The 15,786-nt window shown below is 43.0% G+C and overlaps 1 protein-coding gene across 3 annotated transcripts in view; it reads left to right on the plus strand.

The window, feature by feature from the left end:
• The window catches only part of BAZ1A (bromodomain adjacent to zinc finger domain 1A), a 109,973-nt gene that overhangs the window by 41,329 nt on the left and 52,858 nt on the right, over nucleotides 1-15,786 (plus strand). For all 3 annotated transcript variants that reach the window (XM_065402920.1, XM_065402918.1, XM_065402919.1), the window contains 4 exons: nucleotides 5,605-5,756; nucleotides 6,294-6,379; nucleotides 10,586-10,752; nucleotides 12,559-12,654. In XM_065402920.1, coding sequence (XP_065258992.1) covers nucleotides 5,605-5,756; nucleotides 6,294-6,379; nucleotides 10,586-10,752; nucleotides 12,559-12,654 — 501 coding nt within the window. The remainder of the gene's footprint in view (nucleotides 1-5,604; nucleotides 5,757-6,293; nucleotides 6,380-10,585; nucleotides 10,753-12,558; nucleotides 12,655-15,786) is intronic.

Raw genomic sequence — 15,786 nt, forward strand, 5'->3', positions numbered from 1 at the left:
GAACCCCTGCTCTACTGTAATCATGTCTCTCTTCAGATAAAATGATCCAGGGCTTGTCTTTACTGCAACAGTTCAAGTTAATACACTTGCGTTATCCTACTTGAAATAACCTCGCTCGAGTGAGGTCACGTCTACACTGGCAAAGTTACAGCGCCGCTCAGAGAGCGCAGAAGGAAAACTGCTGTTTTGTGGTCACACTGACAGCTGCCTGCGCAGTAGTGTGTTCACACTTGCGGCACTTGCAGCGCTATTCGGAGTGGTGCACTCTGGGCAGCTATCCCACAGAGCACCTCTCTCTTTTGCTGCTAAGACTTGTGGGAAGGCGGAGGGGGTCGCGGGGCATCCGGGGTCCTGTCCCAAAGCCCCGTGATGCATTGCTTCGCATCCCAGGAATGCCTGTGCTTCTGTCTGCATTTGGCGCCATCTTTCAACGGTTTGTGTACTGCATGCCCTGCCTCTTTGGTCTGCAGGAATGGATCCCAAACTGCTGGTCAGAGCGAGCAGCATACTGGTCAACACTTTGACCTTAAACTACAAAGGCAAGAGGAGTTTGACATTGATCTCGCCTCGCGTAGTAGCTGCGACACAAGATTGCTTGTGGGATTCACGGAGGTGCTGACCACAGTGGAACACTGCTCTTGGGCTTGGAAAACAAGCACTGAGTGGTGGGATCATATCATGATTCACGTCTGGGATGACAAACAGTGGCTGCAGAACTTTCGCATGAGGAAAGCCACATTCACTGGACTGTGTGATGAGCTTGCCCCAGCCCTGCGGCACAAGGACACGAGGATGAGAGCTGCCTTGTCGCTGGAGAAGCACATGGTGATTGCACTGTGGAAGCTGGCTACTCGAACTGCTTAGCAACTGATCGGTAGCAGTCTGGGAGTGGGAAAGTCGACTGTTGGACTCATGTTGATGGAAGCGTGCAGGGCCATTAATCGCATCCTGCTCCGAAAGACCGTGACTCTGGGCAATGTGCATGACATTGTGGATGGCTTTGCACAAATGGGCTTCCCTAACTGTGAAGGGGCGATAGATGGCACGCACATTCCAATTTTGGCACCAGACCACCTAGCCACTGAGTACATTAATCGGAAAGGGTATTTCTCAGTGGTTCTCCAGGTGCTTGTGGATAACCGTGGGCGTTTCACAGACATTAACGCAGGCTGGTCTGGAAAGGTGCATGATGCACGCATCTTTTGGAACACTGGCCTGTTCAAGAAGTTGCAAGCAGGGACTATCTTCCCGGACCAGAAGATCACCTTAAGGGAAGTCGAAATGTCCATTGTGATCCTGGGAGACCCCGCCTACTCCTTAATGCTGTGGCTTATGAAGCCATACACAAGGCAACTTGACAGCAGCAAGGAGCAGTGCAACAACAGGCTGAGCAAGTGCAGAATGACTGTTGAGTGTGCATTTGGCTGTTTAAAAGCTCGCTGGCGATGCCTGTATGGGAAGCTGGACCTTGCTGATGACAATATTCCTATGCTTATAGCTGCGTGCTGTACTCTCCATAATATTTGTGAAGGGAAGGGTGAAAGCTTCAGTCAGGGCTGGACCGCAGAGGCTCAGCGCCTGGAGGCTAAGTTTGAACAGCCAGAGACCAAGACTATTAGACGGGCACAGCGCGGGGCCATAAGGATCAGGGATGCCTTGAGGCAGCAATTTGACGCTGAAAGTCACTAATATTTATTGCTGTGCTTGGGATTGCAGTGCTTGTAATGCTAGGAGGTGATTGGTGCACATGAGGCAAGAAGGGGGCCTAACATTATTGTATGTTGCTTTGCAGTGCTCTTTTTGCTTTCACTTATAGAATAAAGATTGCTTTCAAACCAACACAATTCTTTTATTAAAAGACGGCAACCAGAGGAGAGAGTCAAACGAAAACATTCATCAGCAGGTAGGGGATATGGGGGAAGGTCTCAAGAGGAGGAGGGGTTCCAGGAGAGCTACAGATTTGTCTATGTCCAGGGATCATACCCACCTTCTCCTTTGGAGTACAGTGCAGCTGGTGCTGTACTTCAGCAGGGCCAAACTGCAGATGGATGGGTGTTGAGTGCAGTGGGTAGTGGGAGTCCACAGTGCTGGACTGTGAGGAGGGAGGAGTGGAATGCTGCGGGTAGAGAGTGCAGCCAGGAGGTTGATAACAGTATGTTGGCGGTGTGTGTGGGGTGCATGGGAAAGAGTTTGGCAACAGCAGCTGCAGGGGAGGGCGGGCGCGGAGCTACTCGGTTTACAGTGCTAGTATTGCCTGGAGTGTGTCCACTTGGTGCTCCATAACACCTAGATCCCCTCCGTGGCTTCTTTCTATTGTGTCACATTCTCTTTTCGGTCCCTCTTCTCGCTGTCCCGCCACTCCTTCAATTCCTGTTTCTCGGCGGCAGAGTGCATCATAACCTCACGGAGAAAGTCCTCCTTGGCTGCTTTCTAATTCTGTGCAGCCATTCAGCCGCTGATAACAAAGAGGGAGGCTGGGCTCCAAAGGTCATCTCTGTGAAATTTAAATGCAACATTTTACAGAAGCAGTATTGTTTGCAACACAAACAACACTGATTTAGTGCTTTAAAACACAGCCAGTACTCACACCTATCACTAACTGGCTGACCCCAGGCAAGCACACATGAGCCACAAGATTCCCAAAATGGTGAGTAGCTGCAGGGGCAGTGTAAATCACTCTTCCCGGACCCTGCTGTACACAGGGCACGTGGCTCTTGGGGAGAGCCAACACTGCAGGGAGGGGCCGGGGGGGGGGGTTGATAATCATTCCTGTCCCCACACTTTCCACAGGATGTGATCATTATGGAAGATATCTTGCTGCTGAGGGTGAGCAGGGAATCAAGGGAGGGTCTTCTCCAAGCCTGCAGCTTCTGCCCTGGCCCCTATGCGGGCTAGCCTGTGTGCAGCAATGTTGTCTGTCTCCTCCCCCCCCATGACGGCAAAGTGGCACGGGAAAGTTACTGTTAATGGGACAAGAAACAAAGCAGCTCTGCCGAGGAACCTGCGGCAGCAGATTGCCCAGTATCTACACGAGAGTTTCCTGGAGAACTCTGAGGGAGATTCCCGTGAAGTGAGGGAGTGTATCAACAGCCTGTTCCGCTGCTCAGACTAGGCATGTGGTGGGAGATAAGCCTGCTTTCCGCAACCCTCCTGCTCCCTACAACTCACTTAAGCAATTCCCAAAATCAGATCCACTTACCAGTGGCCTCCTCTTCTGTTTGCACTTTGCCAAGATCCGACTGCTGTGACTGGCTAGGCTCCTCCAGGGTAGAAAAGAGCTCCTGACTGCATGCATCTCTGGCCACCCGAGTCATCCTCTGCCTCTGGTTCTCCCTCCCCCTCTTCATCCAAGATTTCCTCCTCCTGGCTCGGTCCACTCTCGACTGGCATGTGAGCCAACAAAGTATCCACAGGGGCCTTTGCAGTGGAGGTGGGGTCGTCACTGAGTATCGCGTCCAGTTCTTTGTAGAACCAGCAGCTTGTGGGTGCAGCACCGCAGCTCCTTCACTTTTACCCTACACTGCAATGTGACCCAATCATGGCCCCTTTCTATCATGCATCGTGAAATCTGTCCATAGGTATCATAATTCTAACAGCTGGAGCGCAGCTAGGACTGCACAGCCTCCTCTCCCCAAATGCCGATGAGGTCCAGCAGCTCGGCATCGCTGCAACCAGGGGATCGCCTGGTGCATGGAGCAGGCATGGCCATTTGGAAAGATGCATTGAGACCACTGCACACATCACTGAGCAAACAGGAAGGAGACTTTCAAATTTGCAAAGGAATGTACGGGGTGGGGATGACGGTTGGTTACCTGAGGACAGAGCAGTAGAGAGGGGAGAACAGGCATTGTGGGACACCTCCCGGAGGCCAATCACAGTGCTGTAATTGCCATGGTGTCTATAGTGGTACCGCAGTGCTGTAGCCCCCGGCGCAGAAAGCTCTACGCCTCTCGTTGGGGTGGTGTGTTTTTTCTTTTTGTGTGTGTGGTGTTTGTTTTTATTTATTTATTTATTTATTTTTTATTTAAAAGAGCGCTACAACTGCGCAGTTTGTGTGCACTAAGTGGCTTGGCAATGTGTACACCTCGGGAGTTACAGTGGAAAAAGCTGCTTTACTGTGCAGAAACTTGCCAATGTAGACAGGGCCTGAGAGCGACTACACTGAAACAACTCTCAAACTGTGCAGTGTGTTTAGATTAGCATAGCGATTGGGTTAGCAGTTGATGGAGCTGTTGTAATTTGTGTCCTGGAGATGCAGCAGTTTAATTACCTCTGTTGTGAGCAGCACTCCAGTTTCAATCCACCCTCCCTGGCAGGCCAGCTAGCTCAAGTTTAAAGCAACCCTTAATTTGAGCTACAGATTTTAATGTGTGGATTGGAGTTGGATAGGAGCAAAACTCAAGTTACAGATCTAGTTAATTATGCAGTAAAGACAAACCCTAAATCTGTAACATTAATGAGACCTGTGTGTGTGCAGGAGTCCAGTTAACATCAGCGGGCTTTGGATCAGGCCCTAGATCAGGGGTTCTCAAACTTCATTGCACCGTGACCCCCTTCTGACAACAAACATTAGTACACGACCCCAGGCGGGGGGACTGAAACCTGAGCCCGCCTGAGCCCCACCACCTTGGGCAGGGGGACCAAAGCCAGGAACTGGTAAAACTCAGAACTCTAAAGGTTTGCTGTGAGATTCTGTGCTGCATCTCTTAGATGTGCAACATGGAATTCACAGTACAGAGGACAGGGGGCGAAGGCCACCTTCCAATCCTGTGCTCCTCCATGGCTGAAGAGGCCCTACATGTAATTTAGGCACCGAAGGCTGTCTGTCTAAGCTATGGCAATTTTCTAGCCTGCCCTTTTTCCTTCCTGTAGCACTACCCAGAATCTGCAGTGCTGTGCTGATCCCACTCTGGATACAGTCCTTCCAGCCCCACACATGCCTTTACTTGCAAGAGGTCCTTGGAAGATAGCCTAATTGCTGTCTTCCACTGTGCCTGTGCTGGGTGAATCCTCTCCTGAACACACATGGGTTTTAGGGCCTTTTTACACTGCTCAAGCCCTTTTATGTGGTGTAAAGGAACCAGAGTGAGGGTTAGACTGTAGGGTGACCAGATGTTCCGATTTTATAGGGACAGTCCAGATATTTGGGGCTTTTTCTTACATAGGTGCCTATTACCCCCCACCGTCTGTCCCGATTTTTCACACTTGCTATCTGGTCACCCTATCAGACTCTCATCTCTGAATTCCATCTTGGCAGAGACATAAGAGAAACACACATTTGTTTAAAGTTAGTTCAAAATGAATTTGTAATTTTAAAGTCTGCATGTACATTATGTTGGGGCCAAGTTCTGCCTTCAGGAACACATGCACTATTCCCAATACATTCAGTGGGAGCTGCAAGACAGTTTGAGATCTCAATCTCGTCTTAATATCTCTGTTTTTGCTGGATTAATTCTGCATTTGAACCATTGTAAAAGAGAATGTTTTTTTCCCCTTGAACTAACAAATATTCATCTAGTTACTTTTATTGTCTTTCTGAAAGCATGGTTTCCTAATTATGTAACTTCATAACACATATCTATACTTTCATATTCCCGTATTAAGGCAATGTCAGTTGCAAAATACAAGATAGCAGAACAAGATTTCTCCTACTTCTTCTCTGATGACCCACCTACGTTTATCTTCAGTCCTGCAAACAAAAGGCGAGGGAGGCCTCCAAAGAGGATATCTATTAGTCGTGTAAGTAATGACAAAAAGTGAACTACTTCTGTCTTGAAAATGAATTGGGGAAATTTATGATCTCTTGTATATCTGGCATAAAAGTAGATCTTGCTTACATTTGGGGACACAAACCGAGAGGAAGCATGATATTTAACCTTTTAATTTCAACAGGTGGTGGGAAAAGGAGTACAGATAAATGCATGTGAGAGGGTTCTACCATCAGTGAAGGTAGCAGAAAATTAGCTTTCCAGTATGTCTACTGTAGGGTGCAGTTGGTGTCTTGCACACTAAAACTAAAACTTCCCTTGCCACCACAATGAAAACGACATAACGTTTCCCTAATTACACAGGATTCTAGCACAACCTAGAACTCTAAATTTATTAATTATTACATTGCAGAGAATCTTCTTGGTCTTCCCATTATTAGACAAATGCCTGAGGAGCAGTATGCTTCAGTGTGAAGTAAAGCTACAGTTATTCTTTGTTTATACAGCTCTTGAAAGAAAGTGATGAACTGCAATATATTTTCCCATCATAGCTGCTGTGTTCTTTTTCCAGGACAAGATTGCTAGTAAACCAAATACTCCAGGAAATAGAAGTAAAGTGGCAAAGGAAAGGGCAAGACTCCAGAAACAAAAAGAAGAAATGCAGGCCATGGGTAAGTTCAGCCCTCCTGTAATTGTTAACGCCAGTTCCTGCAGACCCAAAAGCTGACTGTAATAATGGCATTTTGGGTATCGGCTTTCATTAAAATTTTCATTTTAAAACTTACACTGCCATTAAATATGACTTGTTTCAATGCTTGGGGTTGTCTCCCTGATACAATACTATTATAATATAATAGAGGCATCACAGGCAGTCAGATTATACTACTCTCTTCTGTAAAGTTAAGTAGCAGACAAAATGTGAGGGAAATTTACCAAACACATTTTTATTCTTAAGTCTAATATAAGTGCTATAGGCTCAGCATGTACAAAACCATGGACTTGTAAAGCCAGATGATTGATTGAGTGATATATACACAGAGAGTGAGAGAGAGATCAATCTCTGATTAGAAGGAAAAACTATATGAAAGAATACTTCAGAAGTTTAACCAAAAATGAACACGAACCCCTATCTAAATCTATAAGAAGTCTTACCAAAAGCTTCTAACAGACACTTTAATAATCCTGGACAAGTCCTTCCACAGAGACTTGGAGCTTGTCTAAATGATGAAATTGTTAAGGTGTGATTTCAAAGTATTTTAGTTAAATAAGTGCAAACCTTAACTTTGTATGGATACTTCCCCCCCCCCCCCCCTTTCGGTTTGAGAGGCTTATTTGGTTTAGTTTTAAGGTGAGAAGGAATTGGTTTAGCTAGACCAAAACAAGCCCAGTTTAAACTAGTGTCCACACAGCCTTTACATCAGTTTTTAAAACTATTTAAATTAAACCAGTGCAACTTTCTTGTGTATACAAGGCATTAAAAGCCTACAGTCCCTTTTCAGTCAAACTCGCTCTCTTTCAAAATCAGGGTTGGGGGTTGGCATCTGTTCAGTGCCTTGGAGAATTTCCATTTCTTATCCTTTTATTTTCTCAGAAAGGGTAAGTATAGTTAAAGATTTCTGCCCTTTGGGCAAGATTGTCTGATGTGCTTAGGTAAGGGGTAGAATGTTGTTGCACTGCCTTTGAGAAGTCTGGAAGGGAGATTAGGACTTGAGGAGTAAGGGCCCACCTGTGCAAGAGAGTGGACATGAAGGCTCTGCAGAGCCAGGTACTTCTGCATGCTGGAAGTGGCGGTAAGGCACAAGGGAATAAAGGGGGCACCTTAGGTAGGCCCAGTTACTTCCTTGTGCTGATTTCCAGGATTGGCTACAATTTGGTCCTATATCAGGCTATTCAGAATGTTATAGCTTAACTCTATCCTTCCATTGAATCAGAGCAACCAGAATCCTTTTGGTTGGTACAGCTTCTAGCTCCAAACTGAATTTGGGAAAAGTTGGTCTTCTGATAAGTGACATGGCATGTATTATCATGGAAATTGTATATATGTCAGCCTTTGGGTTCTATGGGCCTGGCTAGAACATGGCCACTGAAATATGGGATTTGGCTTCAAAATAGCTAATGAAGTTACACTCTCATGATTTTTAACCCAAAAAAATAGATGTGCACATTTTGTACATATTTGTGTATTACACTAGTTTTGTGTGTTCATTTTGCTAATCACTGCCCTACAAACTCTGATTTAAAACAGATTATTCACAAGTATTGTAACTTTTCATATTGGGATTACTAACACATTAGAGCAAGTAATTGAATGAGTATGTTCTCCTCCACAAAGAGACATTTATATTTAAAAAAAAAAAAAAAATTAAACAAAAAATATTTTATTCTGAAACATATAACAATGGAAATTCCTTATATAAAGAACCTAAGAACATAAGAATGGCCCTACTGGGTCAGACCAAAGGTCCATCTAGCCCAGTATCCTGTCTTCTGACAGTGGCCAGTGCCAGGTGCCCCAGAGGGAATGAACAGTACAGGTAATCATCAAGTGATCCATCCCCTGTCGCTCATTCCCAGCTTCTGGCAAACAGAGGCTAGGGACACCATTCCTGGCTAATAGCCACTGATGGCCCTAACCTCCATGAATTTATCTAGTTCTTTTTTGAACCCTGTTATGGTCTTGGCCTTCACATCATCCTCTGGCAAGGAGTTCCACAGGTTGACTGTGCGTTGTGTGAAGAAATACTTCCTTTTTGTTTGTTTTAAACCTGCTGCCTATTAATTTCATTTGGTGACCCCTAGTTCTTGTGTTATGAGAACTAGTAAACAACACTTCCTTATCTACTTTCTCTACACCAGTCATGATTTTATAGACCTCAATCATATCTCCCCTTAGCCATCCCTTTTCCAAGCTGAAAAGTCCCAGTCTTATTAATCTCTCCTCATACGGAAGCTGTTCCATACCCCTAATTTTTGTCGTCCTTTTCTGGAGCTTTTCCAATTCCAGTATATCTTTTTTGAGATGGGGCAACCACATCTGCACACAGTATTGAAGATGTGGGTGTACCATGGATTTATATAGAGGCAACATGATATTTTCTGTCCTATTATCTATCCCTTTTCTTACTTATTTCCAGCATTCTGTTTGCTTTTTTGACTGCCGCTGCACATTGAGTGGATGTTTTCAGAGAACTATCCACAATGACTCCAAGATCTCTTTCTTGAGTGGTAACCGCTAATTTAGACCCCATCATTTTATATATATAGTTGGGATTATGCTTCCCAATGTGCATTACTTTGCATTTATCAGCATTAAATTTCATCTGCCATTTTGTTGCCCAGTCCCCCAGTTTTGTAGCTCTTTGCAGTCTGCCTGGGTCTTAACTATCTTTAGTAATTTTGTATCATCTGCAAATTTTGCCACTTCACTGTTTACCCCCTTTTCCAGATCATTTATGAATATGTTGAATAAGACTGGTCCCAGAACAGACCCCTGGGGTACACCACTATTTACCTTTCTCCATTCTGAAAACTGACCATTTATACCTACCCTTTGTTTCCTATCTTTTAACCAGTTACCAATCCATGAGAGCACCTTCCCTCTTATCCCGTGGCAGCTTACTTTGCGTAAGAGCCTTTGGTGAGCGACCTTGTCAAAGGCTTTCTGAAAATCTAAGTACATTATATCCACTGGATCCCTGTGGTCCACATGCTTATTGATCCCCTCAAAGAATTCTAGTAGATTGGTGAGGCATGATTTCCCTTTACTAAAACCACGTTGACTCTTCCTCAACAAATTATGTTCATTTATACGTCTGACAATATTGTTCTTTATTATGGTTTCAACCAGTTTGCCCGGTACTTAAGTCAGGCTTACAGGCCTGTAATTGCCGGGATCACCTCTGGAGACCTTTTAAAAAATTGACGTCACATTAGCTATCCTCCAGTCATCTGGTACAGAAGCTGATTTAAATGATAGGTTACAGACTACAGTTAGTAGTTCTGCAATTTCCCATTTGAGTTCCTTCAGAACTCTTGGGTGAATAGCAATAATAAGCTAATTTACTTGGAAGTAGTAATTGCTGACCTGATGAAATTTTGACATCTATAATGCTTGGTATAAAGAGACACTAAGTGATTGTTAATGGCCTGAAAATGGCAACAGAAAAAGAATTTTATTGGAAGTTCAGTCTTTTCAATACAGGTAAGACTATAAGGGCATAAGCAATATTGCTCTGGATTTTCAAATGAGAGCCAACTGGCAATATATACTCTACAAAACCAGCTAAATGTAGAAACCTGCTAGTGGATGATCAAAATTTGATAGGAAAAACTATAGACTTTTTTAAAAGAGTATTTTTCAGTTTTCAATCCCTGCTTGCTATAGAAGTAATGACTTCTGTCATTTTGTTCTTTAACCTCCACTTTTAAATCAGTCCTTAGTGCTTAAGCAAATTCAAGTGATAACTCCATTGACTATAATACCCCCTTAACGTAACACACGTTCTTTCCCCAGTCATGTATTATCACTTGTGTTGCTGTAATCAAAGCATTTAACCTAATATGTCCTCCTTGTGTTTTTGCTCTACTCCCAACCCAAATTTTTATCAGCTAGGACCAGCAGGAATGATGTACTGTTTTTAAGGTGATGGGATTCTTGTAAGCCAGAGATAGATATATGTCAAGTCTTAGGATTCTGATGTTTGAAACACTTGAGCTTCTGCCTGATATTCTTACTGGTTGGCATAGAAACAATTTAATCATCACAACAATTAAAATCTTTTAACTTGATTGTTATCAGTCTACCTATTTAAAGCAGTTATATCAATTAACTTTTTGTAAAAGTGAAATTTAGATTGATGTCCTTTTTTTCTGCACAGCTTTTGAAAAAGCTAAATTAAAGAGAGAGAAGGCACATGCTATAGAAGCCAAGAAAAAAGAGAGAGAAGATAAGGAGAAAAAGAGAGAGGAGCTGAAGAAGATTGTGGAAGAAGAAAGGATGAAGAAGAAAGAAGAGAAAGAGAGACTCAAGATAGAAAAAGAAAAGGTAATAAAATTGCAGTATATGTATATCTGATGATGGGATGCACCCTCATCCCATGGATAGAAAGGTTAATGAGCGTTCATGCACTCAGGCAGTGCCAGTTACACATACCTGCAGAACATGCTCCATCTAGAGAAGGGAGGCATAAAAAAGTGAAGCTCACAGCGGGGCAGGAGGGGAGTTTCTCCAGGAGGAGAGATGGCTAGGGCCTACCAGTGAGCTTCAGTAGCAAGGGGAGCCCACCTCAGGGTAGTGGCTAGCCACTTTTCCAAATGTATGTTTTGGGGGTGGATGGACTTTGCAAGCCTGATGTGGGCAAGAGGCCCTGTAAGGCTGCTCTCAGCCAACAACCTGGGTAGCATCATCATGGACTAGAGCAGGGGTTCTCACAACAAATTTTTTTGGTGGCTTCAGAGTGCAGCCACTAGCTCTCACTGATGGCCGCACTGACACTTTTTTCCCCTAAAATACTTAATTAACTTTAGGGAAAAACAATTAAATATGCACAGATTCATATCCAAATCATTGTAATTTATATTTGTAGGATTTTTTGGCAGGCTCCATAACAAAAATAATGTGGCCTCCCCCTTTGGTTCCCACCCCACCCCCATCCAGGGCTTAATGGGTTCTGGGGCTTACTGTGAAAAGTAATATTTGTTAATATCACAGCACACTTAGTAGTTTTATCGTGCAGAATGAAAACATACTTGTGTTCTGTCTTTATTGTTCTACCAAAAATATTTAGAATCATAGCAATGTAGGGCTGGAAGGGACCTCAGGAAGTCAAGTCCAGCCTCCTGCACTGTGGCAGGACCAGTAAACCTCCTAGAACGTCCCTGACAAGTGTTTTGTCCAACTTATTTTTAAATGCTTCCAATGATGTGGACGCCACAACCTTCCTTAGAAGCTTATTCCAGAGCTTAACTACCCTTATAGATAGACAGATATTAGGGGGAAAAAATTCTAACCTAAATCTCCCTTGCTGCAGATTAAGCCCATTACTTTTTGTCTTACATTCAGTGGATATGGAGAACAATTGATCGTGGTCCTTTTTATTATAGCCCTTAACATATTGGAAGACTGTTATCAGGTCACTCCTTAGTCGTCTTTTCTCAAGAGTAAACATGCCCAGGTTTTGTTTTGTTTTGTTTTTTCCAACCTTTCTTCATAGGTCAGGCTTTCTAAACCTTTTATCATTTTTGTTTTTCTCCTCTGGACTCTTTCCATCCTTCCTAAATTGTAGTGCCCAGAATTGGATGCGGTACTCTAGCTGGGGCCTCACCAGTGCTGAGTAGAGTGGGACAATTACCTTGGTTCTTACATACAACACTCCTGTTAATACACCCCAGAATTATATATGGACCACTATAACACCCCCCCCCCCCGCCCTGATTCTCTTCAGCAATGCTACTATCTAGCCAGTTATTCCTCATTTTGTAGTTCTGCATTTGATTTTTTTCCCCCTTCCTAAGTGTTGTGATTTGCACTTGTCTTTATTGAATTTCATCTTGTTGAATTCAGATCAATTCTCCAATTTGTCAAGGTCATTATGAATTTTAAACCTGTCCTTCAAAGTGCTTGTAATCCCTCCCAGTTTGGTGTCATCTACAGATTTTATAAGCATACTCTCTACTCCATTATCCAAGTCATTATTGAATAGTATCATTGTTACCTTTTGGAGTATCATTTTACCAAGTAATTATTTTGCTCAGTTTCATTGAAATAGAATTACAGGTTTTTCTGCTGTAGCAGAGTATAGTAATAAAATACAACTGGTTTCATATCTAATTCTGAAGGTTTCAATTTCAGGAAAGAGAGAAATTACGTGAAGAAAAAAGAAAGTATCTGGAATACCTAAAACAGTGGAGTAAACCTAGAGAAGACATGGAATGTGATGATCTTAAGGTATAAGTGCTGGGTAACTTAGGGATAGTGCATGCTTGTGCTTTGCAAATTTCTCTGTGCAGCTCTGCTAATGCACCCCAGTCCTGATCTGAAGCAGCTTGTCTATTGAAATACTGAGCTTCTTGAACAGAAGCTATCAATTGTGCCTAACTGTTTGACTTTGTAATATGAATACATGGGGTTGGAGGCCTGAACTTTTTTTTTTCTTTTTCTTAAAGATTTGAATCAGGTCTTCAGATGCAAAAGGCTAGTGCGCTAACCTTTTGGAACAATTCTCCCAGCCACTTCTGCTTTTCTGAAAATTGAATCTTGAGAAACTTGTCTGGCCATTTTGTCCAGACTGGGTACAACTCCTTTGGTAGGAGTTTTTGCCATTTTTAACAGTTTACCAAAGAAAGGTGCTAAGATGTTAAAGTGCACTTGCGGTGTTCAAGATACTTTGGGAATGGACAAATCTAATCTTATGAGTGCTTTTGATGTTGTGGCTTTCTTGCCTACCACTTATTACGGGTCTCTGGATTATGCATGATGACGCTCTTCAGTTTGAAATGAACAACTGCTTAATAGAGTTTACTGGCCAGAGTGACTGAGTGGATCCTTACTAAACCTATCTGCTGAGATTGTTCAACCATTGAGATGTTTGGAGTACTGATCTGCTTGGGAAAATAAGACATTTGCTTAAGTCTGAAATCTATCCTCGGACTAAATTCATGCACTTTTCAAAAGTGTTAATTTAACTATAGGCCTTTGGAATGAAGGATCCTTTTGCTTTCATAAGATTGGGTTGTGAACAGTCCAGTAACAAGGCTTCATTAAACAACTGGCAACTACAGAAGAGCACTGAGAGGCACTTCTAAAATTACCCTTAGTGAATTAACACAAATGCAGCTAATGTGAGTTGCAGTGCTCCGTTAAAATTTGACCCTGAGTTGCTTCTGGCTCTTTGTGTCATGTGTTTCTTGGTCATGGTTCCAACGGAGAACATTCTCCACCAAACTCCAGGAGGAAATACAACTTATTTGACTCCTGATTTCAACCATCCAACTTCTGTTAGGCCGCCTTTGTGTTTTTTCTCCCATTCTATTTTGTCGTTCCTTTTTGAAGGTGAAAAGGAGGAGCAGCACTCTTATAGAACGTTTTGGTTGAGATATTTGTGGTGATCCGTTGCATACTGTTGGTGCTTACTAAACTGGATGATGTATGAAACCTAGAGGGGAAAAAATAGAGTTCCTACCTCAAGGAACTAACATTGTAAATTAAAGACAGTACAAACAAAAATATACCGCACATCAGATTACCAGAATGTGATGGGTTGGATCACAGAAACCCCCTTGGGGCTGCCACCTGATGTGCCAAGACTACTTCTGCCCCTGCCTTCCCTGCCAGCTTGGGACTCCAGAACCCTGCCTGGTTGTACCAGACACGCTTGCCAGCTACGAACACAGGCCCAGGTCTGAACCACGTCCCCTAACAGCTGCAGGCTTAACTGAAAGCAGCTTAAGAAGCATTCCTGTCTCTAACACTCAGATGCCCAGCTCTCAATGGGGTCCAAACCCCAAATAAATCTGTTTTACACCGTATAAAGCTTATACAGGATAAACTCATAAATTGTTCGCCCTCTATAACACTGATAGAGAGAGATGCACAGCTGTCCCCCCCCCACCCCCCCGCTATTAATATATACTCTGGGTTAATTAATAAGTAAAAAGTGATTTTATTAAATACAAAAAATAGGATTTAAGTGGTTCCAAGTACGCAAAAGAATAAATGGACACACATCTGACATCAGGAATCATAACATTCAAAAACCAGTAGGAGAACACTTCAGCCTCTCTGGTCGCTCAGTAACAGACTTAAAGGTGGCAATTTTGCAACAGAAAAGCTTCAAAAATGGACTCCGCCGAGAAACTGCTGAACTTGAATTAATATGCAAACTAGATACCATTAATTTGGGCTTGAATAAAGACTGGGAGTGGCTGGGTCATTACACAAATTGAATCTATTTTCCCCATGTTAAGTATCCTTACACCTTTTTATCAACTGTCTGAAATGGGCCATCTTGATTATCACTACAAAAGCTGTTTTTTTTTCTTTTTCCTCCTGCTGATAATAGCTCATCTTAATTAATTAACCTCTTAGAGTTGGTATGGCAACTTTCACCTTTTCATGTTCTCTGTATTTGTATATATATCTTCTTACTATATGTTCCATTCTATGCATCTGATGAAGTGAGCTGTAGCCCACAAAAGCTTATGCTCAAATAAATTTGTTAGTCTCTAAGGTGCCACAAGTACTCCTGTTCTTAGAACAAAGTAAATTACCAAACAAAATAAAATACGCAAGTCTGTGCCTAATACAGTAAGAAAGTGATTACAGAAGAAATCTCACCCTCAGAGATGTTTCAATAAGCTTCTATCACAGACTGGTCGCCTTCGTAGTCTGGGCACAATTCTTTCCCCTGGTACAGCCCTTGTTCCAGCTCAGGTGGTAGCTAGGGGATTTCTCATGACTTCAGCCTCCTTTGTTCTGTTCCGTTCCACCCCCTTATATAGCTTTGGCACAAGGTGGGAATCTTTTGTCTCTCTGCCCTCCCGCGCCCCCCTTCTAAATGGAAAAGCACCAGGCTTAAGATGGATTTCAGTACCAGGTGACATGGTCACATGTCCTGTGAGACCCCAAGCCTTCATTCCTCCCAGCCTGACTCACAGGAAGGCCTGCAAGCAAACAGAGCCATCCACAGTCAATTGTCCTGGTTAATGGGAGCCATCAAGATTTCAAACCACCATTAATGGCCCACACTTTGCATAATTACAATAGGCCCTCAGAGTTATATTTCATATTTCTAGTTTCAGATACAAAAATGATACATACATACAAATAGGATGACCACACTCAGTAGATTACAAGCTTTGTAATGATATCTTACAAGAGACCTTTTGCATGAAGCATATTCTAGTTACATTATATTCACACTCATTAGCATATTTTCCTAAAATCATATAGAGTGCAACGTCACACAGAAGATTTAGTCTGAGTGACTAATTTATCTTTACATGCACTTTCTTTATAATGCTTAATCTTGATGTGGGGCAGGAGGGCTGAATGAAAAGAGAATACTCAGAAGCACAGGAA

This window comes from Emys orbicularis, chromosome 4, assembly GCF_028017835.1.
Source record: "Emys orbicularis isolate rEmyOrb1 chromosome 4, rEmyOrb1.hap1, whole genome shotgun sequence".
Classification (NCBI taxonomy): domain Eukaryota; kingdom Metazoa; phylum Chordata; order Testudines; family Emydidae; genus Emys; species Emys orbicularis.